General features: G+C 53.7%; 1 protein-coding gene across 2 annotated transcripts in view; it reads right to left on the minus strand.

Annotated features, from left to right (window-relative positions):
* PRKCB (protein kinase C beta) overlaps nt 1-20350 on the minus strand; it is a 103475-nt gene that overhangs the window by 43652 nt on the left and 39473 nt on the right. For both annotated transcript variants that reach the window (XM_061349145.1, XM_061349144.1), the window contains exons 3-5: nt 19361-19443; nt 7584-7695; nt 6433-6561 (exon numbers count right to left, since the gene is read on the minus strand). In XM_061349145.1, coding sequence (XP_061205129.1) covers nt 6433-6561; nt 7584-7695; nt 19361-19443 — 324 coding nt within the window. The remainder of the gene's footprint in view (nt 1-6432; nt 6562-7583; nt 7696-19360; nt 19444-20350) is intronic.

Raw genomic sequence — 20350 nt, forward strand, 5'->3', positions numbered from 1 at the left:
GTCTTAAATCACTTTGGGTACCAAGCTGAAGAGAAGCTGCTCTGATTACAGTCAGGAGGAGGCATTGAAAAGCCTTGGACTTCCCTGGATCCAGGGGGGATTTGGGGTTGGGGCCATGCTGGCACATCCTCTGCACACTAGCAAGGATGCTCAGGGGGTGCTCTGTGAGGAAGAGCCTCTCCCTTATCCAGGGAGTGCAGCAATGGGTTGGGGACACCAATCCATTGCCAGGGATTGAGACTGCACCAGCTCCACCTTGTAGGGCAGGGCAGGTAGACCTGGTTGAGCGATATCTGAATAATTTCCTGTCCAATATGTGCAATAGCTTCCAAACAAATTATTCAGACAACATCTTTTAATTACTCAGGCAGCCGTAACTGCAGGAACAGGCTTGGGAAGGAAGAGACACTGATTTCAGACACCCACACCTCCAATGGAAAACACGGGGAGAAATAGCACTGGAAGCAGGAAGGAACACAGCCCTTTCCAGCAGGTTCTTCAGGCCATGGGCAGGAGCTCACAGTGCCTGTGAGAGCAGGGTAAGGCCCTTCCTCCAGCCCCAGCAGGAGCTGCACCCTGGAGAAGCGGGACTGGCAGCACCAGAGCTGCCAAATGCCACAGGTTCCCATGGGAAGGCAAGATGAGTATGCTGGATAAATAAAGACCAGAAAGTTCTTTGCTAAATATGCAGCGCCATATGGGGGTTCACTTTTATGTTCAAAAAAGAAAGCCTACAACAAAACCCACTCCTACCCCGCTCTCAAAGACAGCTTAAACCGGCTGCCAAATCCTTCACCTTCATCTCTGAGTAAGCAAGGCCACCACCACACAGTGAGGGCAGAGAGCTCCGCTTCCCACTGCCCACCACGGACAATACCCTTCTGAGAGCCCTGCTCACTGCAAGGGGAGGTCAGAGCTCAACACCCCATCCCTGCCCGACCACCTCACCACAGCCTCAGCCAGCAAAGCGCTGTGCCATGCCTGTGGCATCCCCTTTAACACCTCCTGGCCAGGACTTGGAGAGAGGATGCTCTTGGGTTGTCCTGTGGCTCTCATCTTCCTCCCTCCAGTGGCACACACCAGCTCCAGCCGGGAGCAGCCACATTCCAGCGAGCACCCGGCGCTGGGATTAACACCCTCATGTGTTAAAACACTGAATTAATGCTCTGCAGGAGCATCTATTTGCACATGTTTCTGCAATAGAAAAGGCTCAGGACTCATGGCTGCCTCTTCCTGGGCTGGTGATTATTAATTAACACACTTCCAGCTCGTTTATCTAATCACAGAGTAACTGGTTTCGGTTTTGGTCAATGTTGTACTTCATCAGCTTGGTAAATAGCGATGCTCCGGTCCCGGCAGCCTCTGCTGTAACCACGAGATGGAGCCTCATTCCACAGCTCCCAGTGGGTCTTGGCTTTGGAGGAGCCACCCTGGACTCCCAAGAGAGAGGAGGGAACCCAACATTGTCCCGACGCTCCAGCAGCCCTTGCACAAGGACAGGACACACTGCGCTTTCACATGGACATGGCTCAAAGTCACCTGAAGATGCTGAACAGTCTCCATCTCCCGTATGTACCCCTGAATGTGCAGCATAAACCTGTCATGTTTTTTCTGCCTTTAGTCCCTGTAGGTCATCACTTCCCTGAGACAAGCGATGAACACAGTGACAGAGGACAGTATTGTTAAGCAGCATCCAAAGGGAATTAACTTGCTTTGGCAGTTTGAGCCATCCCGAAGCGCTGCTAGGTACATTTACCAGGCCCAAAAGATGACTTCTGTTTTGTCAAGCAGCTCAAGGTGTGGGAGGCTCAAGTTGTGAGAAGCTGTGGCTGCCCCATCCCTGGCAGTGCTCAAGGCCAGGTTGGACACAGGGGCTTGGAGCAACCTGCTCTAGTGGAAGGGGTCCCTGCCCGTGGCAGGGATTGGAGCTGGATGAGCTTTAAGGTCCCTTCCAACCCAAACCAGGCTGGGACTCAGTGATTCGATGATTCAAGCTAGATAACCAGCCCACGCTACCTCCTTGGGATGACAAAGCCACGAGGAAGAGTTTGCCATGGCTTACATGGTGGGTGAGGGAAGCAGAGAGCTCATTTTGCTGCTCAAGGAGAAGCGACAGAGCCGTCCCCATCCCCATGCCCAGGCTGCCACCACTGGCTCCAGAGGCTCTGACAGCCTCCCAAACACCACACAACTTGCATCCACCTTGGCACAAGTGGAAGAGACTCCAATTATCATGTTATGAATGTTGTGGTGTTAACATAAGGAAGCCAAAGGCTTCTCCCTGTATGGCCTCCAGGAGGGTGACCCACAGCAGCTCAAGCTGCTTCCCTCAAGGACACACTTGGGATCCAATTCATCACAGCACCAATTGCAGGGATGCTCTATCCTGATTTAAACCAACACACTTTGACAGCAGAGCTGCCAACACAGTCAGCCATTTCTAGCCAGCTACTCAAGGTTTTCCAGCCTCCTGCACTGATTCCCTGGGTCTGGTCTGTTCAGCACTGAAATAAGCACTTTCAGCACCATCCAGCCTAAGCACACAGAAACGCCGGACATCCAACCACAAGGTAGGAGCAGCTGATCCCTGAGGTCCCTTCAACCTGGGATTCTGTCCTATGATCTCAGCTCATCAGGCTCCAAGCCAAAGCCAGCTCCATCTCAGGACCTCGCTCGCGCACAGGATGCTCATCACACGGTCCCCACGCAGCTCGTGTCGATGCTTCAGAAGCGCTTGCCAAGAGCACGCATCCAAGTGTTCCTGGACGAGATGCAGACTGGTTTGTCCCCTTATTAACACACCTCAGAAACCTCCTGCATTTTGGAAACCACCCGTGGCTGGTGGAGCTGTGCGCCCTGTTCCCAGCACAGCACTGGGCGACACGCTGAGCCAACAGCACCAAGCGACAGGTGTTAGGAAGGTGCTGTTTATTTGCCCTATTATTAGCCAAAGCCTGGGCTGTCCTGTGCACATGTTGTAGATTTGGGGAGATCTGGGGGTTTGGCTACTGAATTTCAACCCCTGCCTCTGCCCGCAGCCTCACTGGCCCCCCAAGGACAGATCTGGATGCTCTCGCCAGCCTCCTACCCTCCAGCTCTGAGATTCATCCTGGCTCTCCAGAACAAAGAATGGGTTAAAAACATTGACATTTGGATCCTTCACATGTTATTGTTATGATTTCACAATCCCAGTATCTGGCAGACCGTGCTGTAGGCAGGCCCATGCTGTGCCAAGAGCTGTGCACAAGCAGAGCATGAGCACAGCCTACGGCTGACCTGGGGCCGCTCCATCCCTGCACAACACCCGCATCTTCATCCCTACACTATGGCAGGTTTGGGGTCAAACCCATGCCCTGCAGCACTGGGATTCACGGTGTGAGTCTGTGTTAGGTTTAAACACGTCTCCTTTCCTGAGCTTCACCTGGGAGCTGAAGATGGGGAATGTTCACCACACTGGACCCACAGCGTCTCCTACCTGCTGCCATCACACAGAGTAGGTCTCAGAGCACACAGATCAGGGGGGAGAAACACCAGCCACGGTCATCTTCAGAGAGGAGGATGCAAGTAGATGAAGCTTTTCAGGCAGCTAGCTCACCCAATAGGTCATTCCAAGTCAAACAACGCACTTTGTTTAAGCAAAAAGCTGCGTTTCGCATCGTGAGGAAAAGGTTTGCTTCAGAAAGAGCAGGTTTTAAATAGAAAACCACGCTGCCAAAAGGCACACGGCAAAATCCTGACAGATTCCTTCAGTCCATGGTAAAATGAGGAACGAAAAGCTTTGGCTGTGCCTGTGCTGCCGCCTGCAGGCATCTCTCCCTGCCCAGCCGAGCACTGCTCACTCCAAGGGCCAGCAGCAGGGGCCTCTCACGTTTAACACCGCGGATGTGATGCTCTTTGCCATGGGTCAGCTCACTGAAGCTCTGGGCAAGGATTTCCATCCCTGGTGGGACAGAGAGAAGATCCTGCCCTGTGTTTTACTGGGACCAAAGGCACCACAGACAGTCCCTTGGGCACACAGCCCAACAGCTTCAGCCCGCTGCAGCATCCTGCACCTCCTGCTTGCACCGGCAGAGATGTATTTGGGAAAACAGGGGTCCCAGCACCCCAGTTTCAGTCTGGTGCAACCAAGCTCTGCCTGCCAGTATGGACAACCCTGCCCATGCTTGGCTGAGCCTCTGCCTGCTCCATGCCCACACAGGGACAGGCCTGGAGCAGGGATAGCACACAAAGTGTTGGAACATGCTGATGAATACTGGGGCTGACCATGGAGCAGCAGCTCATCCACCCCTTAGTGCAGCTCCTGGGCCAGGAAACCCCATCCACACACTGGACAAGGTCCATCATTAAGCTTCATGCCCATGTCCCTCCCTGGCAGCACAAAGAGCAGTGCCCAGCCTGTGTCCCCACAGCACGCAGCTCCCATGGGCTGGGTGCCCACGTGTGCTCTGGTCTGAGCAGACTTTTCCACCTCCTTCCATTTATGGAGTGGGAATCCCGAGCCCCTCACCAGCCCGGAGGGCAGGAGGGATGGACAGGCTGCACCACCAGTGCGCTCCATCCTCCTCCTCCAAGCGCTCCCACTCCTCCATCAGCTCTGCGGCAGAGCTGGGGAGCACAGTGCGCTTCCTGCCTGCTGGAAGAGCCAACAGATGACATGTTAGCACCAACACCTCCATGGAGGGCCAGAAATAAAACAGCCTTTCAAAGCCAGCTGAAGGAAAGGAAAATCCAGCTGCACAGAAAGGGGCCGGGGGAGTTTCTCCCTTCCCTTTGGAGCTATGGGAACACGGCTCCGGTGCCAGCAGGAGCGATGGGAGGCTGGGTACCAGTCCCGCCTCATCCCCCGGAGGGAAGGTGCCTGGGAAGCAGGGTTCTGTGAACGGAAGATGTGTGGTTCATGGAAGCTCTCCTTTAGGGACAAATCAACCCCCAAATTAACACATTTTTAATGTTAATGTCACACTTTTTTTCACTAACATTTTCAGCAACTTCATGTTCTTGAAAACATTTCTGATGGTTCATTAGGCCAGAGATGATCCCGGCTCTTCTCTGCACTCCTGGATCATAGAATCATACAATGGTCTGGGTGGGAAGGGACCTTAAGGCTCCTCCAGCTCCAACCCCTGCCACGGGCAGGGACCCCTTCCACTGGAGCAGCTTGCTCCAAGCCCCTGTGTCCAACCTGGCCTTGAGCACTGCCAGGGATGGGGCAGCCACAGCTTCTCTGGGCACCCTGTGCCAGCGCCTCAGCACCCTCACAGGGAAGTGCTTCTGCCTAAGAGCTCAGCTCAGTCTCCCCTCGGGCAGGTTCAAGCCATTCCCCTTGGCCTGTCCCTACAGGCCCTTGTAACAGGTCACCCAGCACCCTGAGGACTGGCTCAGATCACCCCTTATCAGAGTAGAAAAGGGGCAGGAGGGGCTGGTTTGAGAGGCTGGAGCCCCTGGCCGGGATCACAGAGGTTGTAGCTGTCTCCATTTGGCTCTGCTGAGCCTGCCCTCCCAGCAAGGAGCATCCCAGAGCAGCAGCTCAGCCCCACAGCCTCACACTCCCCCTGACACCCATCAGAGCGGTGCTGAGCTCAGTGGGATGCCCCAGAGCTGACCCCATCCCACTGAAGCAAACCCTGTGGATGTCACAGCATCTCCTGCTGCCAGCCCAGCTGTCCTGCGGGATGCGGGAACCAGACTGCTGCGATGCTGGAGGATCTGGTCCTTGTTATCAGCATCATCAGCCTGGCACCCCCAGGGACCCGGCTTGCAGCGTGGGCAGGAAGGTGGCATTACACACCCTGTGGTTTGAACTCCTCCTGTGAACAGCTTGGGTACCCTGCAGAGACCAAGTGGACCTCCGGAGCTGCCTGCTTACCCAGCTCTGTGCAAGCTGCCTGCAGTGCCCACAGAGAGCTCTGCCTGCCTCCTACCCCCGGCAGCACCCAAGACACCAGCACCCAACAGGGAGTCACATCTCCGGTCCGATCTCTCCATGCAGGGAACAAGAGGCTTTACAAGAGCACAGTTTATGTTTCACAATGTGCTTACAGCTCGTGGGGGAAGCAGCATGCCCTGGGAACTCAAAGCCTTTACGATGGGATAATCCTGTTTTCTGCCACAAGCTGAGAATAGAGGAGTTCCAGGACAGAGGAAACTGGGATGAGGGACAAGGGGCTCCCCCACGGGTGGTTGTTGTGTCCCTGGGACAGGGCAGAGCGCAGCACTGCCTGGCTGCCTCCACCAGCCCCACCAGCTACCACTGAGATTACAGCTAAGACCTGTATGGGCCCAGGTACTGTTAAAGGCATAGGAAGAACAGCAGGAAAGGGATGTTCACAGCACAGCCCAAACCACATGCTTGTTCCCATGGCACAGCGAAACAGAGGAACTTTCTGCCACCCCCAAAAGCCTTGTCCCGCCTCGCCTGGGTCTCACACCTACCTACAACAGTGAGCACGTCCTTCTCGATGTCAGCCCTGATGTAGATGCGGCCGCGGCGCTCGGTGTGGTCCGTCCCGCACAGGCTGGGCACGTTCATCACGCAGCGCTTGTGCACGTTCATCATGCAGGCTGCGGGGTGGACAGGAGGAAAGGGACAGTCAGGGCTGGGGTCACCTCTGCCCCAGCTCACAGGGTGTGAGGGGATGGGGGAGAGCTTGTCCTCGCTTTAAAAGGGGATGCTTTAAGGGATTCTGGGGTAAACATGCAGCAAATGGAGCTTCAAATGCAGCTGCAGACTGGGAGAGCCCTGCCAGGACACAGGGACCCACCACCACCCCCAGCTCTGGGTCTTACCCATGGAGATTAAAGGATTTCAGCCCTTTTACTTGAATTCTGCTGGTTTGTTAGACTTCTCCTCCATACCCATGGTGCAATGCTGGGTACTGAGTGGGTTCACCAGGAGCTGACAGGGGGCATTAAATATCACCTGTGTATGTGCATTCATATACACGTGTATAGAAAGCTACATATGTATAAAATATATAAATATATATCTGTAATTTTTTATTCTAAAGAAATTCCTTTCCACTTGCTAACATTTTAAAGGTGATAATGAATACACTGTTCCCACAACAGTCAGCAAGCTTCTATATTTATGGGAAAGGCAGCACATGGCAAGCAGCAGAGTGTGCTGCTCCCCGCCGGCAGCACGAGCACGGAAGCAGAGCTGTGTATTCACAGTCCTTTTAAATAGGAATGTACAAGATTAACATGGAAAATAACTGATCTCTCCCTCTCCATCCTCTCCCTGTTCTTTCATCCCCCATTTCCTCCTCTTTGGACAATAATTCTCCCAGTTTGCAGAGCAAAACGCTTTGCAGAGGCTGTCTCACTGCAGCCAGCATGGCCACGGGGTGTCAGTCGGAGCCAGCTCTGTGAGAGCTGGAGAAGGGATGCGGGAAGATTGGAAGGATGCAGGGATGCTGTGGAGGAAAATATAGGGATGCTGTGGGGATGATGTGAAGGATGCTGAGAGGGGGGAGATGATGTGGGGAGGCTGTGTAAAGGGAAAGATGATGTGGGGGAGGCCCTGCCCAGGACCTTGGGGTGCCAGAGCCCCCCATGGCTGCAGGAGTTGTTCCATCACTTACTGTCACATTTCATCCCCTGGTGAATGAGCCCATAGAGCAACGACCCGCAGTGGTCACAGAAGGTGGGGCTGGAGTACGTGTGGATTTTAAACTTGTGTTTGCTCCGGGGATCCTGGGAGGAAAACACACGATGAGGATTATAAACTTGCATTAAACATTGGCAGGGCCCCACCGCTCTCCACGTTTCACACGCCAGCTGGCTACGGAGGTGCTGTTAATGGACTTCACTCAACTGCCACCGACTGATGTGGACCTTTTCCAACAGTCGCCAAGATCCAGCGTTATTACTCCTTGGATGTGTTGCCATAACAATAAGAAAGCAACGCGTTGGCTTCTCTGGCGATTCACTGCTTTTAAATAACTTGGCCTTAGCATAGAAAGCACCAGGTGAAATTAGTGCCTAAGAAACAGCACAAGGGCTGGACCCTACTCAACTTCCATGTAAAACAGAAAAAGCCACCCGCTACTTCCATCTGTATTAATGGTACCCAGTGAACACCTTTGTGCTCCAGTGCTAAACCCTCCCCAGCACGCTCCAGGGAGCTGAGCTGCTTAGTCAAATACTACTTGGGTATTTTGAGCTTTCTTAAAACCAACAGGAGATTTCCTGCAACAGCAGAACATGTAAACCAGGAGGCACAGCTTTATCCTGGACACTGGCTGCAGTCCTGCACAGCCACCTTGCAAACAGGGCTCCTCTACTCCAACAGGGATCTACAGAACCATGGAATGGTTTGTGCTGGAAGGGACCGTAAAGCTCATCCAGCTCCAACCCCTGCCATGGGCAGGGACCCCTTCCACTGGAGCAGCTTGCTCCAAGCCCCTGTGTCCAACCTGGCCTTGAGCACTGCCAGGGATGGGGCAGCCACAGCTTCTCTGGGCACCCTGTGCCAGCGCCTCAGCACCCTCACAGGGAAGAGCTTCTGCCTAAGAGCTCAGCTCAGTCTCCCCTCGGGCAGGTTCAAGCCATTCCCCTTGGCCTGTCCCTACAGGCCCTTGTCCCAAGCCCCTCTCCAGGTTTCCTGCAGCCCCTTTAGGCACTGGAGCTGCTCTAAGGTCTCCCCTTGAGGAGCCTTCTCTTCTCCAGGCTGCCCCAGCCCAGCTCTCTCAGCCTGGCTCCAGAGCAGAGCTGCTCCATCCCTCGGAGAAACGACCTCAAAAGGGACCAACCATGGGAAGAAATGACTGAGGCAGACCAAGGATTTGGTGTTTCTTGGTATCTTCCAGGCAAGACAAGACAATTCTGGAAGCCCTGATCAAACCTCGGTTATTCAGACCAGCGCTGAGCACTTTGAAGACAACATGAGGTTACATAGGAACCTTACAGGGACCACACTGGGGCAGGCAGTGCTGCTCCTGCAAGGGAGCCCAGAGCAGCTCAGCGCTGCAGAGTAGGGTGCAGGCAGCATCACACACAGGAGAGGAGGAGGATTACGGTGAGAAGCTGCTGGCTTCGTCTCATCTCAGGTTAATTGCAGGGTTAGGGATGAGGCACAGCTCCCGGCTTGGCCATTTGAGCTCAGTGGCTTTTTAATGGCCTGGAAAGGAGCCCGGGTGTTAGGAAAGACACCTTTACAGGGCACTGTGAGCCACGTAAATAAATAAAGAGTGGAGCCAGAATGGAGCTATAACAGAGCTGCCAATGCATCACCTCCCCCATTCCAATTCATTTGCCTACCACTATGCACCCAGCCTTCCAGTCACGTTAATCACTTCATATTCTGCATTATTTCACAGCACCACTGATAACTTGAGTGATACCAGGAAGGCGGAAAAGTAACGGAGCTTCATTTGATTCAGTCTGTCGAGTGCCAGGGATTAGGCACACGCTTCAGCAAGTTTATTGTATCTGAAACTGAAATCATCTCACATCTTACCCTAAGCAAAGTGATCCTATGTGCAGAGCAGAGCTTAGCTCTGTCCGGTAGCTTGTGTGTCAGCTGGAAGGCAGAGAGGATGAGGGTTCATGTTTAACCTGGCTTCTGGACAGCCCCAGCTACCAAAAGGAGTGACACAGCACCATTCAGCCTTCCCCAGGCATGTAACAGAACACAGAACACTTCAGCCTGGGTTTCAGGCTACAAGAGGCGTGGAAATGAAAGCTTCGGTAGGCAGACTGCAGGCAGAGGGCTGGAGCCGGGCAGCCCATGACGAGTGCAGTGCTACAGGCAGGTACCACTGAGCACTGCTGCCCAAAGGGACACCAGGATGAGCACACCCCTCCTAAGAGGCTTACAGGGTTAGTGCAATCCCTGCACTGGACGTGCTGTAAGCCTCTGAAAACTTGATTTTATGACCTGAGCTCTGCTTGAGCAGCAGCTCAGGGACATCCCCATAAGCAGCTTTGCCCATCTCCCATGGCACTGAGGGCCTTGTCTCCATGGGGTGTGAACACTTGCAGGGACGGTGCCTGCAGCCCTGCCCTGGGCAGCCTGTTCCAATGCCTGAGCACCCTCTGGGGCAGGAATTGTTCCTCAGCTCCATCTAAACCTGCCCTGGTGCAGCTTGAGGCCGGTTCCTCTTGTCCCATCCCTTGTTCCTTGGGAGCAGAGCCCAGCCCCTCCTGGCTCCATCCTCCTGTCAGGCAGTTGTAGGGAGCCATCAGGCCCCCCTGAGTCCTCTGCACCTTGCAGAGCCCTGGGCATGGCTGCAGAGGACACCCCGGGGTGCTCAGGCATCGTCTCACCCCCTTCAGCAGTAGGATGGGGTTGATGCCACGGGGGCAGCAATAGCAGAAGCCACGTGCTAAACCCCAGCGTGTGACACAGGGAGGGATCGCCCCCGAGCGCTCCAGTTTCTGTGCTCCCTTCTAGAAACAGATATTCCTGTTTAGGCAAATGAAAGCTTTAGTCATTCATAAAGGAAAAAAACCAACAAACCACAAGCTTAATGCAAAATGAGACAATTCATGTGAAGGATGTTAAATTCCCACTGGAAATGGAAGTTAAAAAAACCAGAGCCAGAAAAGCAAAGCGTACACTGAGCCATGCTGCTGCAGCAACAGCATCTTCCAAACTGCTCCATCAGCATCCCAGCCTTGCTCAGAGTGAGCTGGACCCCTAAAGGGCTTCACCTTCCGCTCCCACCCCAAGGGCTGTGTTCCAGATTGACCCAGCACCCAGAGCCCAAAGGGTATGAGGGTGATGGATGCAGCCAGGCACAGGGAGGCAGAACTGCTTCTCTGGTGTGAGGGCCCTGTTTCACCTTGACCAGGGCTTTAGAAGGTGCCAGAAACTGGAAAGCCTGGATATCATTTTCGACCCAGGCTGAAGTCATTTTACAAAGAGCCTATTTTTGTAGCACAGAGACAGGGATGACGAGGTCCCCGTGCTTGCAGATGCTGACACTTACACCAAGAACGATTAAAAAGAAGTTTGCCAAGAAAAGGAGAAGCGTTCCTCCTGCATCCTGCCAGCACAGAGGAGCAGGGCAGAGGAGCTCTTCTTCGGAAGAGAGCTCAGTAACACCATTAGGAGAGTTTTACTGCACTGCGAGGCTCTGACCTTTGGAATCAGCGCTGCCACAGACCCGTGATGCTGCAAGGGGAGTGATGGGTGTCTTGAGGATGCGAGCCTGAACGAGTCCAAGGAAAGGAAAGGAGCTGTTGGCTTCAACCTCGTACCCTACAATGACCCATTAAAGGTGGCTTCTGCTTCTCAGCTTGACAGCAGGTCTCAGGTCTGAAATGAGCCAGTGCAGTATCGCATCCTTGATGTCCTGCATCCCTGACCTGCAGCGCAAACCTTGCAGACCCTGGCTCTCCCCAGAGCCCCACACACCTCTTGCTGCTCCCACCCCACTGTGCTGGGTATGGGGTCTGTGTGTGATGCCTGCAGCAGCCCCAGCTCTCCTGCTCTCCCAGGAGCACAAGAAACGTGATTCCTGAGCAAGCAACCAAACCCTGGCCTCTGAGGCACTGTGAGCACAGCCCCGCCAGAGCCTTCCCCAGGCTCAGCAGTCACCTGCACCATCCTTCAGGGTCATACCCACCCCTGAGCTCGCTGCAGGACCACACCAATGTCAGGCACCTCCCGCTGGACCCTGATGGAGATGCTGATGCAGGAGCTGCTGCTCAGCGGTTCCTTGCGGGCAGGCAGCGGGTGGCATTGATCAGAAGGACAATTTATGTGCTGCTCACGGGAGCCAGGATCCCTTTGCTCTTGTGCAGCAGCCTGCCTGGGCAGCGGCTCAGCACACAGCGGTAAGCCAAGGGGGGAGAGCAGAGCAGAGCAGCACCACGCTGCACGACAAGCAAGGGCGTTTGGCTTCAGCTATTCCCCATGCCAAGTCCGTGTCCTGGCAAGGGCAGCAGCCCTCTGTCATACCCACGGTGCAAACCCTGGGCTGGAGGCTGCCTGGGTTTTGTCTCTTCTGCACTGCATCAGTGTTGCCTCTCCTGGTGCAGGGAGGATGCGGGATGCAGGGGGAGGCCCAGACCCTTCCTCAGACCCAGCAGTCTGAGCCATAAAACACTTGTAAAGCACACCCAGCTCACTTGGGTCCATCCCTACAACCAGTCACACGTGAAGGGCACTGAAATGTCTTCTATTCCCTCATGCAAATAAAGCCTCCCCCGATCCCAGGTCCCATCACCAGCCCTTCAGCAGGGGCTGGTGCCCTGCGGTCCCCAGGAAGCCAAGAGCCCAGCCGATGGCTGATGCTGCTTTAATCCGTTGTACTGACAGTTGCTGGACCCCACACAACAGCCCCAGAGGTTTGCTGCAGGATGACTTGCCCCTATTTCCCCATTGCAGTGCAGAGAAAGCTTTAAACTGCCTTTTCCAAAGAAGAATTAACACAGTTCATGGGAAGAGACTATTTCAAAGCGAGTTTTCTGGCAATTTTAAGCCGCATAATAGCAGAGCAAATAGAACACAGCATGAGCTTAGTGCCTGCACCTACTGAAACCCAGGCAGCAGACATAAAACCAGAAACCTCGTGCTTTGTTCCAACATTTCCCCTGGGAAAATCCCCTCCGTTATGCAGAGAACACCTTCAGCACATACAGAAGTGGCCTGACAGTGACTCTAAAGGTGATGAAGGAGAGAAAAGCCCCTCCTTCCTTCCAGGGAAAGAATAGGCTGTAAAAGGCTGGGTCAGGGATGTCAATGGGAGCTCCGGGCAGCAACCTTGGTTTGTGCCAGTTCTTCTTACTGAAGCCAGGAGACAGTGAGGAAGATGAACTGAATATGACAGTGGTCACCAGAACTGGGACCCCTGTGCTGTTGGCCAGGACAGGTTCTCAAGCAGCACTCACCGGCACTATCCTGTTTGGGACCTGCAGCCAGAAGCCAAGGATGCTGCACCTCCCGCACCTTCCCACCTGCCTGCTCAGGGCTGGAGAAACAGCTCCAAATCCCAGCAAAAACCATGCAAGGAAGTTAAGGAACAAGCAAACGAGCAGTGGGTCTTGGCTCCAATGAAAAGAAACCATAGGGGCTGCATTGAAAGGAGGTTACACACAGGAGGGAAACACAGGCCCTGGTCATGGCAAGAGGACAAAGGTCTGGGGTCCATCACTCGAGCATCTTTTCTGCCAGTACTGAACTCCTTGGGAGCCACATCCTAAAGAGAGTTTGCCACCCCTGCACCAGCAAGTGGTACCAGCATTACTGCTGTGGTTACAGCCTCCCAGCACAGAGCCCGAGGGCACAGCAGTGCAGGCAGCTCCTCTGCCCAGACCTTGGCTGCGGAAGGGCAAGTGGTCCCCGAGCACAGCCGGCAACACAGCAGCAGCATCACAGCTTGGGCTGCTTCCATGTCAAACACCCAGCCCCGGATAAAACCTGCCCTTGACAGCTTCCCATGACAGCTTCCAGCGAGTGAGTACATTTTTATTGACAGAAGACCTCATCTGCTAGTCAGACAACTGCAGAGGGCTATGGATGACAGTTATTCTTCTCCTGCTGCTGCCAACACTGAATAAAACGCACTCTTTCACCCAGCAGCACAAGAGAAAAAGCCAAACTCAGCTTTTTTCCCCCAAGCAGCGTTAGCAGCAAAGCATCATTCAGAAATGTTTGTTATCCTTCACGTACCTCGAGAGTCATTTCATTACAGCACAAACTCTGAAAGAATGGGGCTCCCACAGTGCTTCCCTGCTCCCTGCAGCCTCAGGGTGGCCTGAAGCAGCACAGAGAAGCCCCCCATGCCCACAGGACCCCCATCTGGTACCATCTACCCCACCGTCCTCCTCATGGTGATGCTCTGCACAAACCCAGCTCCGATCCAGCCATCCCAAGCCCCCTCCTTCAACCAGAGGGGCTGGAATCTTAACAGGCAAAACTAGACACATACAGACGCCAAGGAAACAAGAGCAGCTTCTGAGTGTCGGGGCTGAAGGCATGTGCAGGCTGGCAGGAGGAGAAGCCGGGCTCCAGCAGCGCCCAGGGAAGCACCAGAAGGTGCTGGGGGGGAGCAAGGCAGAGACATCTTCATCCCACGGGAGCTGTCAGCGGCTGGCAGGAGCAGCGAGCATGTGCCCTCGTCAAGGGGCAGATGGCACACCACGAGATGGAGAACTTCATTAGCAAGACAAGGGAGAGCAGCAAGCTGCAGCAGGGCTGTGAGGATCGGCTCATGCACCAGGCCTGGTGCATCCCAAGGGTACGCAGGATGCGAGGAGAGATCAGGATCCCCCTCCCTAAGGCAAGAGCTGGGCAGGAAGGTGCTTGGGGTCTTTAGGAATGTTCTGGCTCAATGGGCATGTCAGAAGGAAGGGAAGTGGCTGCACATCCCACCCTCAACAGGCAGAGCTTGCTTACAGCCCCATGATGTTACCCTGTGCAAAGGCACTACATGGCAACAGGCATCCCTAACCCCAGAAAGGAAAATCTTGAACAAGCTGCTAGTTTTTAGGTACTACAAATGGCATCCTCAGTTATTCTCATTGCTAACTGCTGCCAGCCCACATCTCCCAAATCCTCTAAGAGAAGAGACCAAACTTGGGAAAGCAGAACGCGCCTCTGCATGGGGCTACAGGTGTCAGCTTGGATCCGGTGATGCTGTGCATGGGCAGAACGACCACGTACCAATGCTGGGAAGACCACATCAGGCTAACACCACCTGTATGACCCACACTCTCCTAAGCCCGAGTGGCAACAATACTTTCCTCTGCACAAACACCCATCTCCAGAGCTATCTGAGGAAGGAGGAGCCCAAGATAGAGACAAACTGATGTTGATCTCCAGCAACCAGAGCCTAGAAAGACCAAAGGCACCGTGGTGACAGCATCACAGAAACCCTCTAAAGCTGCCAACAGTGGGAAAACGGAATGCAGATTTGCAATGAAGCTACATTGGCCCGTTACCTACCCAGAGCAGCTCTGGGATTTATTAATGCATCCTGATTAGATGACCTTTACCAGGATAAGGCAAAGAAGGTCATTTTAATGATTATTTTGTCTACAATTTAAATAATTATGCATTCTACTAATAGCTCCTACTATAATTAGGTTTGCCAACTGCATTACATTACACACGCCCGACTTCAGCTCCTGAAGACCTTGTCATACTTGAGGAAGCTTCAGCTTGAATGGTCACGCTCGCTCTGCCTCCTGTGAACAGGAGAGCATGGGAGCATCAGAGCTTGTCATGATGACCCACAGAGTGATACTGGTCCTGCTGGGCAGGACAGCTCACAAGTGGTCACTTTGGGAGGCTGGGGAGGGACCTGAGAGCACGTTAATGTGAAAGGTACGTGGAGCTCAGGCCTTTTGGAGGGATCATGGAATAGTTTGAGTTGGAAGGGACCTCATACTTCCTCTAGTTCCAACCCCATGCACATCACACAGCCGTGGTAGCCCAGGACAGCAATGCAGTGTGGGTAAACCACGTAGCCCTCATCACCAGTGCTTCACAGCTCAGCATAACATAGGTTCAGACAGAGGAGGAACTGGTAAAATCTGCCCTCAGCGAGCCTGTACCATGCACCAGGAGCACTCCTCAGCAGCAGCACCACCCAGATCACCGACCCACCGTCGCATCTCCAACCATCAGGAAAAGCCATGTCCTGCCATGACTTCAAAGCAGTCCAGCATGAAAGCAGCCCCGGTGTCTTCAGTACCAGCATTTACAGCTCCAGCTTCATTCTCCATTGCGAGAAGCAATTAGTTTTCATTCTCTTTTCCTCAGAGGCCCTCTATCAGTGCATAATGAGTCCTCTCCTAGATGGAAGGCTCCTATTCAGTGGGCTTGGTGAGGTTAAACACACGCACGCTCTCCTCAAGGAGGTTCATACATAACCAGATCAAACAGAACCTGCTCCAGAGCAGGATTAGTGCAAGTCTTTCTGTTACCATTGACATTTCACTGCTCTTCACGTACTTGGTCATGCTCCAAAAAGCATAAAGTGCCAGCACCCCTTGGCTGCTTGACACATGCACAAACCCCCCTGTAGACTTAAGCACGTACTTAACTTCAAACAGACTCATTTTAAGTAACTGGTATTACTTGGGTGTTTAAAATTAAGCATCCATATGCACCATAAGCACTTTACAGGACACAAAACTGTTCTCTCCTTGATTCTCAAGTGCCACAAGATACAGAGATCAAGGAGCAAAGATAGAAATCCTTTTTGGCTTTGATGTATATTTCCCTTGGCTCCGTGAGTGGAATACCAGAAAAGAGCAGCTCTAGGGATGAAACCCAGCAGCCAGCTGGCACTGAGAGCTCCAGCCAGGCTGGGATCCATCCCTCCCCTGCATCCCCAGCCTCTCCTGCCCCTGCAGATGCCATCTCACTGAGCAGCCCTTCCCTCCCCAGCTCAGCAGTCACGTGGCCCGCTATGGATGAGCACACTGCGAGGTTTAAACAAATGCAATAAATTAAGCTCATTCTTTCTGCAGGATTACATTGGATATTAATTATTTGTGCCAGGAAAGGCGGTCAGCAGACTGCTGCAGCAAATGAGACAGGGCAGAGCTATCACCGCCACAACCCAGATGCCACCAGTGCCTGACAGCATCAGTCGCTCCGATAACCATGCTGTGGTTACTGGCAAGAGCAGAGCAGAGGAGGGCTCAAGCTCTGCATCATCAGTTCAACATGAAGCATTCCCAAAGCAGACAGGGCATTGCTGCTCGCTAGAGTAGTTTTACATCTCCTGATTCAAAGCTCCTTAAGGATTATAGCACTGTAAGAAACTTGATTGACAGCGCTGAAGGAACGATGCTTGCTCTGCATGAATCCCCTGCTACAGCCCAGGGAACAGTTGTGCAGGGCACAAACCAGAGGGCTCTGCTGAACAGAGAAAAGAGCAGTTACAAAAAGGCCATTTCTGCTCCTTGCTTTAACTCCCAAGCATCTGCAGTCCTTTATCCATCTTTAGAAAGGATCAGAAACGAATCAGTTCACGCCAGCCTGGTGGCTTTTACCTGTCTGCTCCTTCAGCCACGGTAGCAAGCCTCACCTAGCAGTAAGAGCAAGCAATAGAGAAGCTGGTTAAAAGCTTTTCTTGTGCCCTGGTATCAAGTGGCCCCTCAAAATGTGACAAGTTAGAGGTAATTTAGACCTTTCCCATCTCAGGCAGAGGCTGCCCGCAGTAACCCATCGCCAGCTGGACAACCACAGGGCAGGAGGCATGTGTAGAACCCCAGCCTGGTTTGTGTGGAAGGGACCTTAAAGCTGCTCCAGCTCCAGCCCCTGCCACAGGCAGGGATCCCTTCCACTGGAGCAGCTTGCTCCAAGCCCCTGTGTCCAACCTGGCCTTGAGCACTGCCAGGGATGGGGCAGCCACAGCTTCTCTGGGCACCCTGTGCCAGCGCCTCAGCACCCTCACAGGGAAGAGCTTCTGCCTAAGAGCTCAGCTCAGTCTCCCCTCAGGCAGGTTCAAGCTATAGGAAAGCTGCTGGCCCAGGATCAAAGGGCTGTGCTGGGGGGAAGGACCAGGCTGCCCAAGGGCTCCTCACTGCTCCTGGCTTGCTCTAGATTGGAATTGCATTGCATTCACTTGAGCCAGAGCTGCGCAGAACCAGGCCAAGCACAACCCCGGTACCTGCTGCTGCTCCAGCAGCTGCTGCCCAGATGATGATGATCAAGGCTGGCGGACAGGCTGGTCAGCGCTCCAGAGCTGGCACCTGGATCACAGCCCTCCCTGCTCTCCTGCTGCCAAACCTCATTTTCCTTGAGCAAGGTTAAGCAGCTCCAGCATTCCCACCTCCTGCTGCCTTCACTGGCACCTTCCTGCTGCTCCTTCGTCACCCCAGGGCAGGTTCACACTCTGCCACCCCACAGGCACCCACAGCATCCTGCAGCACCCACCCTGCTCCCGGGGCTGCTGCAGCAGCAAGGGGCCACTTCCAGCCATGGAGCTGGTGGCCTTTTGCCCGCTGCCATCACCTCCTCTGGGTACCACAGCCCAGGCAGGGATGGGAGCCAGGGCTCAGCTCAGACACCAGCTCCTTCTCCCCCGCTATAAGCGGCTGCCCGCAGCTCTGACCCCCTCCTCCCCAAAACCCCCGTTTATCACCACCCCTGCGACTGACACCGTGTGTTTAGCCTCAGCTAAACAACCCTCCCTGCCTGTTGCACCGCCCGCTCCCACTGCTGCTATTTTGAAGGGTGAGAGTTGTGGAGCGCTGCCGTTTCCCCAATTCGCTCCCTTCCCTCCCAGCAGTTCCCCAAATTAGCCAGTTTCCACGGGAAAACACACAAACTGCCAGACAGACCCGAGAGGCGCTGGCAGAGGAGCCGCAGGCAGCAGTGCTGCTCCAGCAATCCCACTCGCAGCCCGGGGATGCTCCGGGAAATTAAGGCCTTGTGAAAACCGGGATGGGGATCGACTCAGCGGGAATTCGGGTGGTTTTCCAGGCTTTTAAAGCACAGCAATGCTGTTTTCCCATAGGAACACCTAAACTGGTGCTTTCCAGTAATCCTGCTGTCCTTGATGGTGCTGCCCGGTCTGGGCTGTGCTTTCTGAGGGAGTCAGAGCAAACGCAGCAACGCTGATGATGCAAATCACAGGCATGAAATGTGCCTGTGGGCTGTGTTTCCCCCTTGGGAAGAACAAACATATGTATGGGTTGAATTAAACCTGCAAGATGAGATGGAACAGACTGAAAACCTGCACGGGGTTTTAGTGAGGAGACCCCTGCAGCGAGGAGCAGGTAATGCTGAGCCATGGGGCAATGCAGGACCAACGTGGAAATAGTGATGTGGGGCAGTGATGCCTTCAGAGTAAGGGATGAGCTGAGGAGGAACGATGTCAGGCACACTGCCCAGGCTGCCTCTAGTCTAGCAGCACTGTGAGCATCTTAAATGACAGCTAATGCTTTCAGGTGTTTCACTTGTGGCAAAAGGAATCGATCAGGACTGAACCAGACCCTGCCAGAAGAGTCGCCTTCATCCCAGGGCACATCAGCCAAAGCCTTAAAACAGCTTTTTACCCCTTACTGCTTCATTCATCTTAATTAAGCCCAAACCTAAAACCTCAGCTCAGGTGGCAGAACCTGGAAATGTCATTTTACCAATGGGGAAACTGAGGCTGTGGCTCGAGGGACAAAAGGGAGCTGCAGACTCAACCCCAAACAGAAATGTCTCTGCATTCCCACACATTCTCCCTGCTCTCAGAGCGAGTTATTGGATGACATGAAAGTGTTTTAAATGTCTCAGAATCTCAGAGCCCCCACGACTGTGAATAACAATGAATTCGAGATGCCTGTGAAATAACAGCACAGAGCTGCCATTGCCAAGAACACGGTCTCCAAATTGCTGTGAAACACCATGGCCCACAAAACACCGTGTTGTGCCTTCACCCAGGGCACTGAAGCAGGTACTTACATCCGAGGCAGGGCCTTTATCAGCACCAGGGCAGGAGAAGGTGACGAACTCATGGCACCGCTTGTGCACAACGAAGCAGCAAACTGCAAAGAGAAGACAGTGACAGTGTCAGTCACACATTAAGGGATTGGCACCACGACAACCCAGAGCTTAGGAAAACAAAGAGCTCTTATGTCTGACTTAAGACATTCAGGACTCTAAAGCTGTGGCAGGTTTTTAAACCTATTGAGCATCACCAGCTGGACTAATTGAGCATCACCAAGTGGACCGACTGAGCATCACCAAATGGACCTATTGAGCACCACCAACTGGACTCATTGAGCATCACCAACTGGACTTATTGAACAGCACCAACTGGACCAACTGAGCATCACCAGCTGGACTTATTGAACATTGCCAACTGGACCGACTGAGCATCACCAAGTGGACCCATTGAGCATCACCAACTGGACTTATTGAACAGCACCAACTGGACCAGGCACTTCAGCAAAGGCAGAAGCAGAGTGCTGAGCAGAAGAGGGCTGCGAGCCCTTCTATTCCCTTGGAGCTCGCTGTCATCCATAGCGCACTCTCCGAGGTCACCCCGGGTATGCAGAGAGGGAGAATCTGGCATTTGTGGGGATGGGAGCTGAAAGTGCATGTGTCCAAAAATGGAACGGTGTACCGATGGAACAGGTGGGCATCTCCCTCCCACAGCCCTGCTTTGCTTCAGCAGCTCCGCAGCCTCCCTCTGCCAGACCAGCAGACACACGTCTCCCTCTCCTCAACACACGCAGTCGATGACAGTCACCCTTCTGGGAACGTTAATCCCAACATGCTGCTACCCAGCCTAAGTATCCAGAACTAAATCCACATCCCTTCAACCACCGAACCCTCACGGCACACACTAATCTGACACTGCCAGCCCTGGTTTTGCAATCAAAGCACTCTACTTAAAGGCTAATTTCTTCCCTAAATGCAAAATAAGCATCTGATTTTCAGCAAAACTGG

The sequence above is a fragment of the Neopsephotus bourkii genome, unplaced genomic scaffold, assembly GCF_033783945.1.
Source record: "Neopsephotus bourkii isolate Nb327-2 ecotype Australia unplaced genomic scaffold, CSIRO-AGI_Nbou_v1 NB_384, whole genome shotgun sequence".
In the NCBI taxonomy this organism is placed as follows: domain Eukaryota; kingdom Metazoa; phylum Chordata; class Aves; order Psittaciformes; family Psittacidae; genus Neopsephotus; species Neopsephotus bourkii.